A 17,423-nucleotide genomic window follows, 5' to 3' on the forward strand; every position below is an offset into this window, starting at 1 on the left:
GCATCTCGCAACTTCCGATTGCGTGATAGCATAATGTAAAAGATATGTGTATTAAGGTAAGATACATTTTTTTTGTCTTCAATTCAATATAAATTAAACGTATGTTATTTAAATCCACATTGCTTACTTCATTCCAATGGATAAATGTGATTTCAGAAGTGCAGAACTATAATAGTCATAGAATATTCTTCTTCTCTATAGAATAGTATATATTTCTGTATCTATATAATTCGGCAAAAAACAATAAAGAATCATCCGAAATGCTTGAATAGTATCATTGGTGTTGATTATTAATAAACTTTCGTCATTTTCTTGGTAAGTACTTTTTGTAATTTTGAATGATTAATTTCAACTAGAAATCAGCTGTTCTGTTTTTAAGTTACATATTGAAATTCATATCGTGATCTTACAATTATAAAATTTCATTGTGTGGTTCGTCATCTTAAAGTAATGAAAGGATAACCTATGCATACATTATTTGAGAACAAAATTCTCAAACGAAGAACATTTTATTTTGGAATTCTCCGGATTTATAAAGCAGGTAAGTGTTATGATTTTTATAATAAAAAATTTACTTGTAAATTAAATTTTTCTTTTCTAATTTGATAATAGTTCTCGACAGAATGATTTTCTGTCTGATTTAGAACTTTAAAATAAAAAATAAATAAATATGTATGTGTATACATTTTTCGCATATTTTTATGTTTGAAGTTTTATGATTAAAAAAAGTATGGAATGTAAAGTTTAAATCGACCTTTCATATTAGATCATTAAATTTAGTAGAGCGATTTCACAGGCATTAGGTTTTAACTCTAATAAGACGATTAACTACATATTTTTTTTCCTGCTTATTTACAAATATTTTCCGATGTGTTTGAAATGCTCCTTCTTTAAAAAAATAAAAATAGTACGTGGAGTCCCTGCGCGCGGAAGAAGTTAAGTTTCGCAACCTGCGACGTTAATTGTGGAAGAATCAGCAGTCGTAGAAGGATCACTAGTTCTATTCAACGACTCTTTTTCCTGCTCCGCTCGCTTCCGTGCACTGTAATCACGGTAATATTGTGCATTTTTCCCTCGTGGACCTCTTGAAAAAATGGAAGTGCTTGTGGTTGCCTCATCGTCTCGCCCTGGAAAATGTATTTGTATTAATAATGTATATGAATGCGTCATAATGTAATTTCAGAAGAGAAAACCTAACAATCAATTGATATTCACAAGAAACGTACCTTGACATAACCTTAAATCCGTCGCATTGTCCGTGGGATTGTTTTCACTCATTTTTTACAATTGTTATCCACTAAGTTTGAAAATAAAAAATACCACCCTATTAAATTATATGTATATCTAATCAAACTAAAATATTTATAGAAAAAAAATACTTTTATTATTTTTATGCTAGTGAGAACCAAAACAATATGGAAATAAATGAGGGAAAACTGGATCCTACCACGTGATTTTCCGGCCAATAAAAATGTAGCGCTAAACGTTTAACACAACCTTGTTGGAAGTCGCATAAGAAGTATAACTTCAAAAAAAAAAAAAAAGAGAGAGAGAGAGAGAGACAGAGAGAGATTCTATTTTGTTTTCGCTAGCATAAGAAAGAATATAAAAAAAAATTTCTTTTTTAAATTTAATAAGCCACAATAAAGTTGGAACGTTACCGTGCTACACTGAAAAAATCTCCAGTGTAACTGATGATCGTGTTGATCTGCTAGCAGTCATTCTTCTCAAATAACAATGCCCCCCTATCAGTCTTTGCGTTCTCGAATAATCAGTGCAAAAATTCTGTTTCAATAGGGACTTCTTTTTTCCGGAAAATATTATTTTTAGCTTTAAAGTTTTGTTTTATGACAATTTTTTTCCTATTTCTCTTTTCATTTCTCTTTTCTTTTTTTTTCTTTTCAACTTTAGCTTTTTTCATTACTGTTAGTCAAATTTTTATATTTCTAATAAAATTTCTTAAATATTTCTAATTATCTTTATTATCTTAAACATTTCAATTGAAATTTTTTTTCCTTTTACTCCAAACCAATAATACAGCTAAGTTAGGATTATTTTTCAATAACTATTAAATTTATTTATATATAAAATATTTATATTTGATTTTTTTTTTAAATTTTGCTATTTGGCTAAATAATCACTACCCGTTAAATCCCTAGTAAGATAATGCAAATATAATACCTTTTTCACTGATTAATTGGGTAACAACAATGAATTTTGCAAATCAGACAGACTGTATATTTATGATCAGTGACCAGCTTAAACACTTTAGAACTACTTAACATAATATATTACTTTGCTCAGACATTTTAGCGAGCTTTTTCTTTTTTAGAAATTCAGACTACTGCGCGTCGGCAGAAATGCGGTCAAAACACTGTTTGCTAAATCCCTATGTCCTGTAATAATCAAATATTAACCAGTGTCTCATTCATCCAACTATGAAAATAATATTCTTCAGCAGTGATAATTTGCAAATTTGTCTTTGCAAAGTTAAATTACATTTTTCAACAACAAAAATTGTTTTACATAAACTACAAGAATAAGATTTCTAAGCAAAAGGAAAATATCTGTGGACAGCTAAACCACTAAAACTTTTATTACACTCATTACAAGAATAAAGATGTGGGTAGTAATAGTAAAAATATTTTATACATGTTACTCGCATGTGTGATATTGTGACTAATCAGTTGTTCCTCGGTTAAAAACTTCTTATTACATGCACTAGAAGAAAGAGTTTTTTCTTATCTTCATGAATACTTTTGTGCTCAGTCAGTCCACTGCCACATAAAAAACTTTTATTTCATATGTCACATGATTGAGGTTTTTCATCATCATGAAGGCGACTATGACGACCAAGATTTGACTTTGTCGAGAAACTTTTATTACATACACTACAAGAATAAGGTTTTTCACCACTATGACTGTGTCTAACTAAACGTTCTTTCAGTGAAAAACTCTTATTACATATACTACAAGAATAAGGTTTCTCCTCACTGTGAACAGAACTGTGCTTAGCCAGATTACTGCTATGTGAAAAACTCTTATTACATAATTTACAATGAAAAGGTTTCTCACCAGTATGAACACGTCTGTGCTGAGTTAAATAAGACCTATCTGAAAAACTCATACTACATATGGTACAAGAATAAGGTTTTTCTTTCGTATGAATACGAATGTGTCGAGTCAGATCAGAACTCTGTGAAAAAACCTTACTACACATATTACAAGAATAAGGTTTCTCACCAGTATGAACACGTTTGTGCTTTGTCAGATTGTGCTTATCTGAAAAACTCTTATTACATACAGCACAAGAATATGGTTTTTCACCAGTATGAATACGAATGTGTGTCATCAGATCGCGGCACCATAAAAAACTCTTATCACACACAGCACAAGAAAGAGCAGGTTTCTCCTCAGCCTGAACATTAAGAAATTTGCTGTCGTTTAAACTCATACTGACTGTCACCTTATAGTAACAACTAAATAATCTTATTGAAGCCTCTTATATGAGCTGCAATTGTAAGGTTTTATAAGGTCTTATGTCAGGTTAAAATAGATATAATAGATGAGCCACAATAAATATTTTACAAGAACAATGTTTAAGTTACTGATATGAATTTGAATATTATTAGATATTATAATTTTTTTTAAAAATCTAAAATCAATTAAATCTATTATGAGTAATTAAGAAAAATTTAATGTTTTCATCACCTCATCTAAGCTATACAATGAAATGATTAACAAAGAAATATGCAGTATTAATATAGTCTTTAGGCAAATTCCTTTCTTCAATTTTTCACAGCGAAGTTTTAAGATGCCAGACAATCTTTTTCTTGGCTATTACCCTATGTTAACTTCAAGTGCCATGAAACACTGGACATGTGTATCGAACTGAGAAGGGCAGCTCTGAAAAAAAAAAGTACGTATTTCTAAATAATGTATAGACAAATGTATATATTCTGTATATATGTATATCTCTAGGAATAGAAAAGGGTACTCACAGTAAGTTTTGAAATATTATTAAATTGTGTTATATTTCGTAATAACTGAACTTAATCCCTCGCAATACTAGTATTTAAATTATTCTCTTAAACTATTTTATGTATATCTTTCGAAAAGTAATTATCAAAAAATGAGAAAATTTGTAGTTTATAAAAAATAATTTAAAGGCATGCTAAAAAACAATCTCTGAACATAATTTTTTTCTTCCAATAAAGTACACTTAAAAAAATGAATAATTGATAATTAACTTGAGAGCTTTCTCTATAGTTTAAACTGAAAATTATGAAAAAATGAACATTTCGGTCATGGGCTACAATAGTGGCACGAGATTTGGACTAAGAATAGGTGTAAATAGGAAAATACGCATTCTTTCAGCAGCAATACTAGCACAAATCATAATTCAACTTGAAGGTAATCTTCGTTTAAGCAAACGAAAGCCTTTCTCATGCATTTTGCTTAGCAATGAAAATTTTAAACCCACTTATCTCAAAATTTGATTCTTTTGAGTTGTGCCGCTATTGGAGCCCATGAGCGATTTAAAGATTTTTTTTTGTCTTTCTAAAAAATTATTTCAAAATTTATATAATTGCTTAAAAAATTTATTAATATATCCCCTTCTTTGAAAAAAAAAAGACTCTTATAAAAATTTAACCAGTGGAGAATAATACTAACTGCATGCATCAGTATACGTAATAGTAAACAGAATCAAACCTATAAACACTAATTTTGCCAGTGTATAATTATTTCAAAAGTGAGTTTTTTTTTTTATGGGATTGGTGTGAAAAGGCTGTGTTTTTAAGGGATGGAGGCTTATTTTTTACAAAAGGACACATTTATAGGGATCAAAGGGTGCCCTTCTAAAAACAAATTACGAAAATTTAAAAAAAAAAAAAAGGTTTTCTATTGTTACTAAAATCAAAATTTCTTTTATGTAGGTGTGCATTTATTATTATTATTTTTAAATTATTAGAAATTATATAATGGTACTATTCTTCTATATGATCTTATATTTGTCTTTTTAAATTGCTGGGTTTTAGTAGTAGACAAAATTCTTTTAATTCTAATTTATTAAATATAAATACTCTCTAAAAAAAATATTTTCTGAAACTAGGGAAAATCCACAGTAGTTGGATTCTTTGCTTATGTCAAAAGGTGCAATGCGTAAAACAAAAAATCTTTCATAACTTTTTTTTATTTATTTATCAAATTCTTTTGAATAAAATACCAACCTTAATGGCTAAAAAGGATGACCTTTAATATACTAATTTATCAATGCTAACTAATAAGTAAATCAAATAAATAAACAAAAAATGTACTTTCTCTGAATAAACATACATCTTCTTTCAACAACTTTGGGTTTTAGGCTATCGAAATTCAGTGTTGGGGGCTGAAAAATAGGGTCGTGATTAGGGATGGAACGAACGCCATTATTTGGCAATCCTACTTGGCACTTTCGCTGAATAGGCCAACAAAGTATTATTTGGAAAATAATTTTTCAACACACGGTTTTTTAGAGGAAATGAACAGATTTAATAAAGAATAAACTAAAATTGAATTTTTTAATACGTATGATTAGAAACTGTTTTTACACATATTTGTTAAGTTCTAAAACTTACTAACTTATGTTCTGAAAGACGCATGGAAAACCGAATTTGAAGAATTAAAAAGCTTACCAAAGTTTTGTAACTTTTTATTTATATTTAGGCAAGTCAATTTCATCGTTTTTTCGACACTTTATGTTTTAAAAGTTGAGAACTTTTTCTGTTTCAACTAACATTAGAAATTGTATTTACACATAAGTTAGTAAGTTTTAGAACTTAACAATTATGTTCTGAAAGACGCATGGAAAAGCGAAATTTGAAGAATTGAAAAGATTACCTAAGTTATGTAACTTTTTAATTATACAAGTATGTATTTAGGTAAGTCAATGTCATCGTTTTTTCAACACTTTATGTTTTAAAAATTGAGAACTTTTTCTGTTTTAACAAAGGCGAAACTTGCTTACGGATCGTTTTTTAATAGACTTTTATTTTCATTTTTAAGGTGATAACCGTTACTCTCAACGTTTAAGTTCAAAACAAATTCTCTCTCTTTTTTTTTATTAACTTTTCTTTCTATCGGCGTCTTTATTATGACAGCATTTTTCAAAAAGCGTTTTTAATAAACGTTATTCTTTTAGGGTTACTTTTTTCAAAAAATATATCAGATATATTCAAAAAAATATACAGCAAAATATACGGTAGCACAGTTTAACGAGGACCAATACCGCACACCCTCGGTCCCTACGCAGACGGATCCAAGTGGTCACCCACCCGCACACTGACCGCAGCCAGTGATGCTTGACTTCGGTGATCTGCTGGGAACCGTGTCTTAACGATCAGTCCACTGCGGGACCACATGTTAATGACTCTTGTATTAGAAATGAACTATCAGTGTTGATTAATAATTACAAACCAAACAAAATTTAAGATACTAAGTTGACAATGAAAATTATTTTAAAAGATGACATCCCAGTATAGCAAAGAGCTAGACGGTTATCTTTTTCTAAAAAACAAAAAGTAAATGATCAGATATCCGAGTGGTTAAAAACAGATATAGTTAGAGAGACTTGCTCTGATTATTGCTCCCCAATAGTTCTTTTCAAAAAGAAAGATGATAGCCTGAGTTACCAAAAATTAAATTAAAAAATAATTAAAGATAGATACCCCTCACGGCTAATTGAAGATGTGTTAGACAGGTTGCAGGGTGGCAAAGTATGTTGCAAACTTGATTTATGTAACAGTTCTTTTTTCTTCTTCATATTGACTTGGACAGTAAAAAGTATACCTCATTTGTGACACCTGATGGGCAGTATGAGTTCAATAAAGCGCCATTTGGGTTGTGTAATAGCCCTAGTACGTTCCAAAGGTACATTGTGTGAGAATGATACTTACTTGTTAGTGGTTCCCCAACCAATGCAGACTGACATTATCAAAGCCACACATGTTAATGGTCATTTTGGTATTGGTAAAACCCTTGATATACGTAAACAAATCAGCGTTGAATCCATATTAGTAAATAGGAAGGCAGGGAAAAAAGAAGGGTTTTTGAACTCCGATTCCTAAGAATAATATTCCCTTAGATTACTACATTGATCCTATGCCTTCAACCAATAAAAACTATAAACATATTTTTACCGTAGTAGATGCGTTCACTAAGGTTGTATGGTTCTATCCGACAAAATCAACGCCAAGTCAAGATGCAATAGATAAGTTGAAAACTCAACAAATAACTTTTGGGAAGAATAATTATTGACAAAGGTACAGTGTTTACTTCATCAGATTTTGAGACTTATTGCCAAGATGAAGGTATCGAACACGTGAAAATAGCAACAAGCATTCCTTGTGGTAACGGGCAACTAGAAATAATGCATAAACTCCTCATACCTATACTGGCAAAACTGTCTACATCAGATCTTACTATACTGGCAAAACTGTCTATATCAGATCCTACTAAGTGGTACAAATTTGTTCCAGCAGCACAGTGTATCATTAATTCTACAGTTTCTCGAATCCCTCAAAAAATACCATTTCATATCTGCCAACATTAGAGAAATAAAATAACGGAGATTTTACTAGCCAAATCTTTTAGGTTACGAGTAAAGTTTTGATACATGATGCATAATCATGTAAGTCGAAAAGAGAAATTCAAAATGGGAAATATAAGCACTTACATTTAGCGAAGTAAAAAATATGTATAGATATCTTTATCTAAAGAAGATTTTTTTAAACCATTATTTTTAATTATTTAAACTATTAACACTCAACATACTGCAGTACTGGCAATAGCAGTATCTGTTGAGGAATAAGAGAAGTATTTTTGTCATCGGCGGATATTTTATCACCAATTTTTTTTTTTTTTTTAATTTCTTCAGCAAATACAGAGAAATTAGTGAATATTGGGGTAAACAGGGGATAGTCGTAAAATACAGGAGTCGTCTTTAAAAAAAACAGGACACTTGGCAGGTATGCCATTTCAACTCTTAACGGGAGAAAAAATGACAACAAAGGAGGACTTAATTCTGAACGTGTTCGAAGAAGAGAACATAGAATCCTTTATCCAAGACAGAGAGAACATTCGAGAAGCTAAAAAGAATATCTTGAAGATCCAAGAAGAGAACCGCAGGCAATACAAAAAAAGAAGGAAGAAAGCAAATGAGTATCAAGTAGGAAATTCAGTTGCAATCCAGAGAACTCAGTTTGGATCTGGTCTCAAATTAAGACCGAAGTTCTTCGTTTCTTACCAAATAAAAAAAGTAAAGAAGAACGGTAGATACGAGGTGTTAAAAGTCGGAAATCATGAAGGACCAAATAACACTTCATCTTCAGCTGACGGTATGAAACCGTGGTCAGTAAATTTTAAAAAAAAATGTTTTTTTTTATTCCTTGCTTTCTCGTCTTTCTTTTTTCAGATAACTGCTTCCTTAGCTGATTCTAATGGAAAAAATGCGGACATTTGCAAATCAGGATGGCTGAAATATAGTCGTTTTAATTTACCATCATCCTCGAAACCACCTACTTCCATGTTGAAAGGACCCAGACTGTCCAAAATGGAAAAGTCCCGGAATACACACACACATATATATATATATATATATATACGTGTGTGTAACATAAAAAGCTTCAATTAATCTTTTCTGTAAATCCTTTCCTTAATTTATTATTTAAAACGAAATGTTTTCTCACTCCTTTAAATTCACATTATTTTTTGGCTCAATTATGCATTAATTAAAAGTAGGACATTTTCCCCTTTGTTTTTTGTGGGAATCGCGCGACTTATTTGATAAACCAATTACAATTACTAAGGTTGCCCTCTTTCCCTAAATCGAAACATTTAGGCTGAAGCACAATGAAATTGTGTCTCATTCCCTCTGGTCATTCATCTGAAAATGATTAAATAAAATTAAATTGCTCACTTTTGAAATCCTGTGCCTGTTTTCCTGCTTGCCAGAATGCCTTCATTTCAAGTCGACAGGATTAGGAAGGATAATATCTGATTCACGAGCAATGCCAGCATCTCGCAATCTCAAAAAACTTCAGCCATTCGATTGTATTCTTTTTTATTTATATATATATTGTTAGATTCAGATAACTATGCATCTGTAGAAATTCGGCCAAATAAGGGTTTGCTAAATATCCAAGCACTATAATAATCAAATATAAGCCAGTGTCTCATTACACTATGAAAACAAGCTTTTTCAGTAGGGATAGTTTGTCTGAGCACATAAGAAGAAAAAAAATAGTTTTACATAATCTACAAGAATAAGATTTCTAAACAAAATGAAAAAACTGTGGAGAGCTATAATATAAAAAACATTTATTGCACTCACTACAAGAATAAAGTTAATCAGCATTAAGAACAAAAATGATGACAGTTACTGTAAAAATATTTAATGCTACTTGTATGTGTGGGATTATGACTATTCAGTTGCTTCGTGGCTAAAAAATTCTTGTTACATACACTAGAAGAAAAAGTTTTTTCATCTTCATGAATATGTTTGTGCTTAGTCAGACCACTGCTACATAAAAAACTTTTATCTCATATGTCACACAAATGAGGTTTTTCATCTTCATGAATATGTTTGTGCTCAGTCAGACCACTGCTACACAAAAAACTTTTATCTCATATGTCACACGAATGAGGTTTTTCATCATCATGAAGGCGACTATGACGACCGAGATTTGACTTTGTCGAGAAATTTTTATTACATACACCACAAGAATAAGGTTTTTCCCCACTATGACTGTGTCTAACTAAACGCTCTTTCAGTGAAAAACTTTTATTACATATACTACAAGAATAAGGTTTCTCTTCACTATGAACATAACTGTGCTTAGTCAGATTACTGCTGTGTGAAAAACTCTTATTACATAACTTACAATAAAAAGGCTTCTCACCAGTATGAACACGTCTGTGCACAATTAGATTGGACCTATCTGAAAAACTCATACTACATAGGGAACACGAATAAGGTTTTTCTTTTGTATGAATACGAATGTGTCGAGTCAGATGAGAACTCTGTGAAAAAACCTTACTACACACACTACAAGAATAAGGTTTCTCACCAGTATGAACATGTTTGTGCTTTGTCAGATTGTGCTTATCTGAAAAACATTTATTACATACAGCACAAGAATATGGTTTTTCACCAGTATGAATACGAATGTGTGTCATCAGATCACGGCACCATAAAAAACTCTTATCACACACAGCACAAGAAAGAGCAGGTTTCTCCTCAGCCCGAACATTAAGAAATTTGCTGTCCTTTAAACTCATACTGACCTTATATCAACAGCTAAATAATCTTGTTGAAGCCTTTTATATGAGCTGCAATTGTAAGACTTTATAAGGATGTCTTGCACCAGGTTTAAATAGATATTATAGATGAGCTACAATAAATATTTTACAAGAACAATGTTTTGCTAATGTTTAAGTTACTGGCATGAATTTGAATATTATTAGATATTATAATTTTTAAAAAAATCTAAAAGCAGTTTAAGCTATCAGCAGTGATTAAGAAACAAATGCATTTATGTTTTCATCACCTCATCTAAGTTACACAGTGAAATGATTAACAAAGAAATATCATGCAATATTAATATAGTCTTTAGGCAAATTCCTTTCTTCAATTTTTCACAGCGACAGTAGAAACTAGTTTTAAGATGCCGGACAGTCTTTGTCTTGGCTATTATCCTACGTTAACTTCAAGTGTCATGAAACACTGGACATGTGTATCGAACTGAGAAGGGCAGCCCTGAAAAAAAATATGCATTTCTAAATAACGTATAGCCAAAATTTTGTAAAAATGGTATCTTATTTTTACAAAAGGACACATTTATAAGATTCAAAGGGTAGATAGGGCGGGCTGCCCTTCTAAAAAGGTTCAAAAGGAATATCATAGAAAATTACAGTACTTAAAAAAAAAAAGGTTTTCTATAGTTAATAAAACAAAAATTAATTTATGTAGATGTACATTTATTTTTCATAAAAAAAAATTATTAGGACATAAACAATGTTAGCATTCATCTATATCTTACATTTGTCTCTCTAACTTATAATGCTTGGTACATGAATGCTTGGGTCCAGCCGTAGACAAAATTCTTTTAATTCTAATTTGTTTATACTTGTGCATAAATATTTTAAAAATGCTACCATCTCTTAGAAAAATATTTTCTAAATCCACAGTAGTTGGGAAAATCCACATTAGTTAGATTCTTTGTTTATGTCAAAAGGTGCAATGTGTAAAACAAAAAATCTTTCATAACTCTTTTTATTTATTTATCAAATTCTTTTGAATAAAAGGCCAACCTTAATGGGTAAAAAGGGCAACCTTTAAATTACTAATTTATAAATGCTAACTAATAACTTATTTATATGCAAAAAACATTTATGACATTTTTTTAAAAATCTTATTCAGTTGCTGGACATTGGGTATTTGCCTGATTTTTTTTGGCTAAATCACTATTTGTTAAATCCCTAGTTTGAAGATATTGCAAATAAAATACCCTTTTCACTGACTAATTAAATGACAACACTGAATTTTACAAATCTGACTGCATATTTATGATCAGTGACACTCTTAAACACTTTAAAACTACTTAATATTACATTGCTTAGACATTTTAGTAATTTTTTTTTATTGTTGTTGTTAGATTTAGGCAACTGTGCATCGGCAGAAATTCAGCAAATGAATATCCAGATCACTGTTTCCTAAATCTCTCTGTAATAATCTAACATCATATGTAATAATGAAATATCATATCATCAAGTCTCATTCCTTCAGCTACAAAAATAAAATTCTTCGGCAGGGAAAACTTGCAATTTATCTGTGCACAATAAATTTACATTTAAAAAAATCGTTTTATATAAATTATAGGAATAAGATTTCAAAGCAAAATGAAAATATCTGTGGACAGCTAAACTACTATAATGCAAAAAACTTTTATTACAATCATTACAAGAAAAAAGTTATTCAGCAGTAAGAACAAAAACGTGGACAGTTACAGTATTGCCGGTCTCCTGTATGAATGAGATTGTGACTAGTCAGTTGTTTCTTGGTTAAAAAACTCTTACTACATATGGCACATGAATAAGGTTTCTCTCCAGTATGAGTAAGACTATGTCTGATTAGACGTTCTTGCAGTGAAAAACTCTTTTTAAATACACAACCAAATTAAAGCTTTTCACTGCTATGAACATGTTTGCGTTCAGCCAGTAAAAAACCCATAGTACATATGTCACAAGAATAATATTTTTAACTTGAATGCTCGCCATTGTGTTGAGTTAGATGTTCCTTTTGTGAAAAACTCTTACTACATGCACTACAAGAATAAGGTTTCTCTTTACAATGAATACGACTATGCTGAGTCAGATTACTGCTGTGTGAGAAACTCTTATTACATAAACTACAAGAATAAGGTTTCTCACCAGTATGAACACGCATGTGTATCATTAGAGGAGACCTATCTGAAAAACTCATACTACATAAGGAACAAGAAAAAGGTTTTTCTTTAGTATGAATACGAACGTGTCGAGTCCGATCAGAACTGCGTGAAAAACTCTTACTACATAGACAACAGGAATAAGGTTTCTCTTTACCATGAATACAACTATGCTTAGTCAGAGCATATTTCTGTGAAAAACTCTTATTACACAAATGACAAGAATAAGGTTTCTCACCAGTATGAACACATATGCGTATCATTAGATGAGACCTATCTGAAAAACTCATACCACATAAGGAACAAGAATAAGGTTTTTCTTTGCTATGAATACAAGTAATGCGTCGAGTAAGACTAGAACTATGTGAAAAACCCTTACAACAGATATTACAAGAATAAGGCTTTTGACTGCTATGAACATGTTTGTGTTGAGTTAGCTGTCTCTCCTGTGAGAAACTCATACTACATACACTACAAGAGTAAGGTTTCTCTTTACTATGAATATAACTATGGCTAGTCAGAGTACTTTTTTGTGAAAAACTCTTATTACACAAACTACAATGAAAAGGTTTCTCACCAGTATGAACACGTCCATGTGCCATTAGATTACCCCTAGTTGAAAAACACTTGCTACAGCTACATAAAGGACAAGAATAAGTTTTTTTTTTGAGGAATACGAATGCGTAGATTCAGATGAGAATTCCGGGCAGAGCCCTTATTATACACATTACTAGAAAAAGGCTTTTTATCAGTATGAACAACACGTCTGTGGTTTGTCAGACAGCTCTTACTTGAAAAACATTTAATACATACATTACAAGAATAAGGTTTTTCACCAATATGAATATGTTTGTGCACTGTCAGATAGCACTTATCTGAAAAACATTTATTACATACACTACAAGAATAAGGTTTTTCACCAGTATGACTACGAATGTGTGTAATCAGAGACCGGCTACGTAAGAAACTCTTATCACACAAAGCACAAGAAAGAGCAGGTTTCTCATTAGCCTGAACATTAAGAAATTTGCTGTCGTTTAAACTCATACTGACTGTCACCTTATATCAACAGCTAAATAATCTTGTTGATGCCTTTTATATGAACTGCAATTGCAAGGTTTTATAAGGATGTACTATCTTACGCCAGGTAAAAATAGATATAATAGATAAGCTACAATAAATATTTTACAAGAACAATGTTTTGCTAATGTTTAAGTTACTGGTGTGAATTTCAATATTATTAGATATTATAATTTTTAAAAAAATCTAAAAGCAGTTTAATCTATCAGCAGTAATTAAGAAACAAATGCATTTATGCTCTTATTACCTCATCTAAGTTATACAATGAAATGATTAACAAAGAAATATCATGCAATATTAATATAGTCTTTAGGCAAATTCCTTTCTTCAGTTTTCCACAGCGATAGTAGAAATTAGTTTTAAGATGTCAGACAAGCTTTTTCTTGGCTATTATCTTATATTAACTTCTAGTGTCATGAAACATTGGGCATGTATATCGAACTGAGAAGGGCAGCCCTGAAAGAAAAAGTATGTATTTCTAAATCATGCATAGCAAAAAAATTTTAAAAATTGTATCATATTTTTACAAAAGGACACATTTATAGGATTTAAATTGCAGATAGGACGGGCTGCCCTTCTAAAAATGCTTAGAAAGAACACCATAGCAAATTAGAGTATTTTTTAAAAAAAGTCTTCTATTACTAAAATCAAAATTTCATTAAGTAGATGTGCATTTATTAATATTGTGCATTAATTAACTATATGATCTTATATTTGTCTTTTTAAATTGCTGGGTTTTAGCAGTAGACAAAATTCCTTTAATTCTTATTTATTAAATATAAATACTCTCTAAGAAAAATATTTTCCCAAACCAGGAAAAATAAACAGTAGTTGTATTCATTGCTTATGCCAAAAGGTGTGATTTCTTTGCTTATGCCAAAAGGTGTAATGCGTAAAACAAAAAAATCATCATCTTTAATAACTTTTTTTTTTATCAAATTCTTTTGAACAAAATCCCAACCTTAATGGCTAAAAAGGGGGACCTTTAATTTACTAATTTATCAATACAAACTAAAAAACTTATTTATACAAAAAAAACAACATTTATGATATTTTTTTAAATGTTATTCAGCTGCTGAACATTTGGTACTTCAAATATAAATACACTTTTCATTGATAATCTGACTGCATGTTTATGATCAGAGACACTCTTAAAACACTTCAGAACTACTTAATATTACAACTGTGCATCGGCGAAAATTCAGCAGACGAATATCCAGTACTTTGACATTTCACTGTTTCCTAAATCACTTTGCCCTGTCATAGTCAAATATCAAGTCTCATTCCTTCAACTACTAAAATAAGATTCTTCAAAAGTGAAAAATTGCAATTTGCTGTGCACAATTAATTTACATTTTTCAAAAAAAAAAAAAAAAAAAAAACTAGTTTTACATAAACTACAGGAACAACATTTCTAAGCAAAATGGAAATAACTGTGGACAGCTAAACTACAATAATGTATAAAAACTTTTATTACACGCATTACAAGAATAAAGTTATTCAGCAGTAAGAACAAAAACATGGACAATTATAATAAATTATTTATTGCTGGTCCCTTGTATGAATGCGATTGTGACTAGTCAGTTGTCTCTTGGTTAAAAAACTCTTGCTACATACACTACAAGAATAAGGTTTTTCACCGGTATGAATACGTTTGTGATCAGTCAGTCCACTTCTACGTAAAAAACTCTTATTACATACGTCACATGAATATGGTTTCTCTCCAGTATGAGTGAGACAATGTCTAATAAGACGTTCTTGCAGTGAAAAACTCTTATTACATACACAACATAAATAAGGCCTTTCACCGCTATGAACATGTTTGTGTTCAGTCAATTCACCCTTACATGAAAAACTCATAGTACATAAGTCACAAGAATAAGCTTTTTCACTTGAATGCTCGCCATTGTGTTGAGTTAGATGGTCCTTTTGTGAGAAACTCTTACTACAGACACTACAAGAATAAGGTTTCTCTTCACTATGAATATAACTATGCTTAGTCAGATTACTGCTATGCGAAAAACTCTTATTACACAAACTACAATAAAAAGGTTTCTCACCAGTATGAACACGTCTGTGCACAATTAGATTAGACCTATCTGAAAAACTCATGCTACACAAGGAACAAGAGTAAGGTTTTTCTTTAGTATGAATACGAATGTGTCGACTCAGATGAGAATTCCGTGAAAAACCCTTATTACACACACTGCAAGAAAAAGGCTTTTCACCTGTATGAACACGTCTGTGCTTTGCCAGGTTGCCATTATTCGAGAAACTCTTATTACATACACTACAAGAATAAGGTTTTTCCCCAGTATGAATACGAATGTGATGCGCCAGATCACAGTTCCATAAAAAACTCTTATCACACATACCACAAGAAAAAGGTTTCTCATCAGAGTGAATTTTAACCAATTTGCTGTCTTTTAAACTCATCCTTTATATGAATGTAATTATAAGGTTTTATGAGGGTGTACTATCTCATGTAGGTTAAAATAGAGAAAATCTACAAAAAATATTTTACAAGAATTATGTTTTTCTAGTGGTTGAGTTACTAATGAATATGGATATTTTTAGACATTATAATTAAACAAAAAATGTATTTATGTTCTTATCAATTCGTCTAAGTTACACAATGGAATGATTAAAAAAGAAATATATTAAAATACCATGTAATATTATTATTATAGTCTTTAGGCAATGAAAATTTCTTTCTTTAATTTCTCGTACCAGCAGTAGAAACTAATCTTAAGATGTCAGACAACTTTTCTGTAGCCCCTGTCCTATAGTAACCTCAATTGTAAAGAAAGAAGGCAGTGCTTTTGACTTCGAAGGAAAACCCTGAAAAAAATATATATATTAAGTAATGTGTTGCATATTATAGTACATGAAAAAAATTTCTATTGATATTAAAATATAATGTAAGATATATACAGTGAATCCTCTGTTAAGTGGACATTCTCGGGACCGAAGAAATTGTCCGTTTAAGTGAAGGGTACGCTAATAACAAAGTTTAACAACCTAGATTTTTTTAGAATATTTTAAAGGATATAGAAATAATTAAATAATCTACAATAACTATCTACATGGATATTTATTTAAACTTTAAAAATATTTTTCTATGCAAAAAATAATTTATTTAAAAGATTCTGTCAGTGTCCAGTTATGTGAGTGTTTGCTTTGCCAAGAATATACATAATAGTTTATTCATAGAAGATTCACAGGAATTTAAAAATGAGTCCTATTGAGATATATGATTGAGCTATATGTCCTATCGAGATTGGGAAAAATATGTCAATATGTTCGTATTGAGTAGCATCCGTTTTGCAGGAGTGTCCATAATAAGAGGTTTCACTGTACACATATATGTATGTATATAATATCCAAAATGAAGAGAAAACATGGACAATTAAAAAAAAATTAACAAAAATCTGGGATGGGAAAAAATCACTTCATCAGCTCACACGATTATATCCGCAAAAAGGAGTGCTCTCCAATATTGTATCAATATACAGGGGTGTGTTTAGAAGAAATTTGGGTCCATTAACGGGCCCTTCACAAAATATCTTTTCATAAAAACCGAGCCTTCACAAAATATTTTAACTTAAAAACGGACCCTTCACAAAATAATTTATCTCTTAACAGGATCCTTCACAAATTTGTTTATCTTCATTATTGTTTTGTTAATAAAATAAACCCTTCCCAGGAAGAGGGGGAAAGAAAGACAAATGTAAACGAACTAAGTTTTGTCTTCGGCAGACGATTCTTCCTTTATTCGTCCAAAATGAATATTCTGTGCTAAGCAGTAGAGGCTAAATACCAAATATTCGTAGGTTGCATCTCTAATTTAGTAGCAGCAAT

General features: G+C 30.6%; 1 protein-coding gene across 11 annotated transcripts in view; it reads right to left on the reverse strand.

Moving 5' to 3' along the window:
* LOC107436172 (uncharacterized) overlaps positions 1-17,423 on the reverse strand; it is a 43,822-nt gene that overhangs the window by 13,261 nt on the left and 13,138 nt on the right. For 2 of the 11 annotated variants that reach the window (XM_071185039.2, XM_071185038.2), the window contains 2 exons: positions 16,232-16,403; positions 3,712-3,906 (listed from right to left, as the gene is read on the reverse strand). Coding sequence is in view for 7 of the 11 variants with exons in the window: in XM_087163180.1 (XP_087019306.1) it covers positions 15,105-15,998 (894 nt within the window). In the remaining 4 variants the exon portion in view is untranslated. Of the gene's footprint in view, positions 1-658; positions 1,128-3,711; positions 3,907-9,340; positions 10,796-11,963; positions 14,019-14,767; positions 16,404-17,423 lie in introns of those variants that run through there. The other 9 variants (XM_087163182.1, XM_087163183.1, XM_087163180.1 and 6 more) reach the window with 7 other exon arrangements.

The sequence above is a fragment of the Parasteatoda tepidariorum genome, chromosome 5, assembly GCF_982258835.1.
Source record: "Parasteatoda tepidariorum strain Cologne lab strain chromosome 5, Ptep-v5.0, whole genome shotgun sequence".
In the NCBI taxonomy this organism is placed as follows: Eukaryota; Metazoa; Arthropoda; class Arachnida; order Araneae; family Theridiidae; genus Parasteatoda; species Parasteatoda tepidariorum.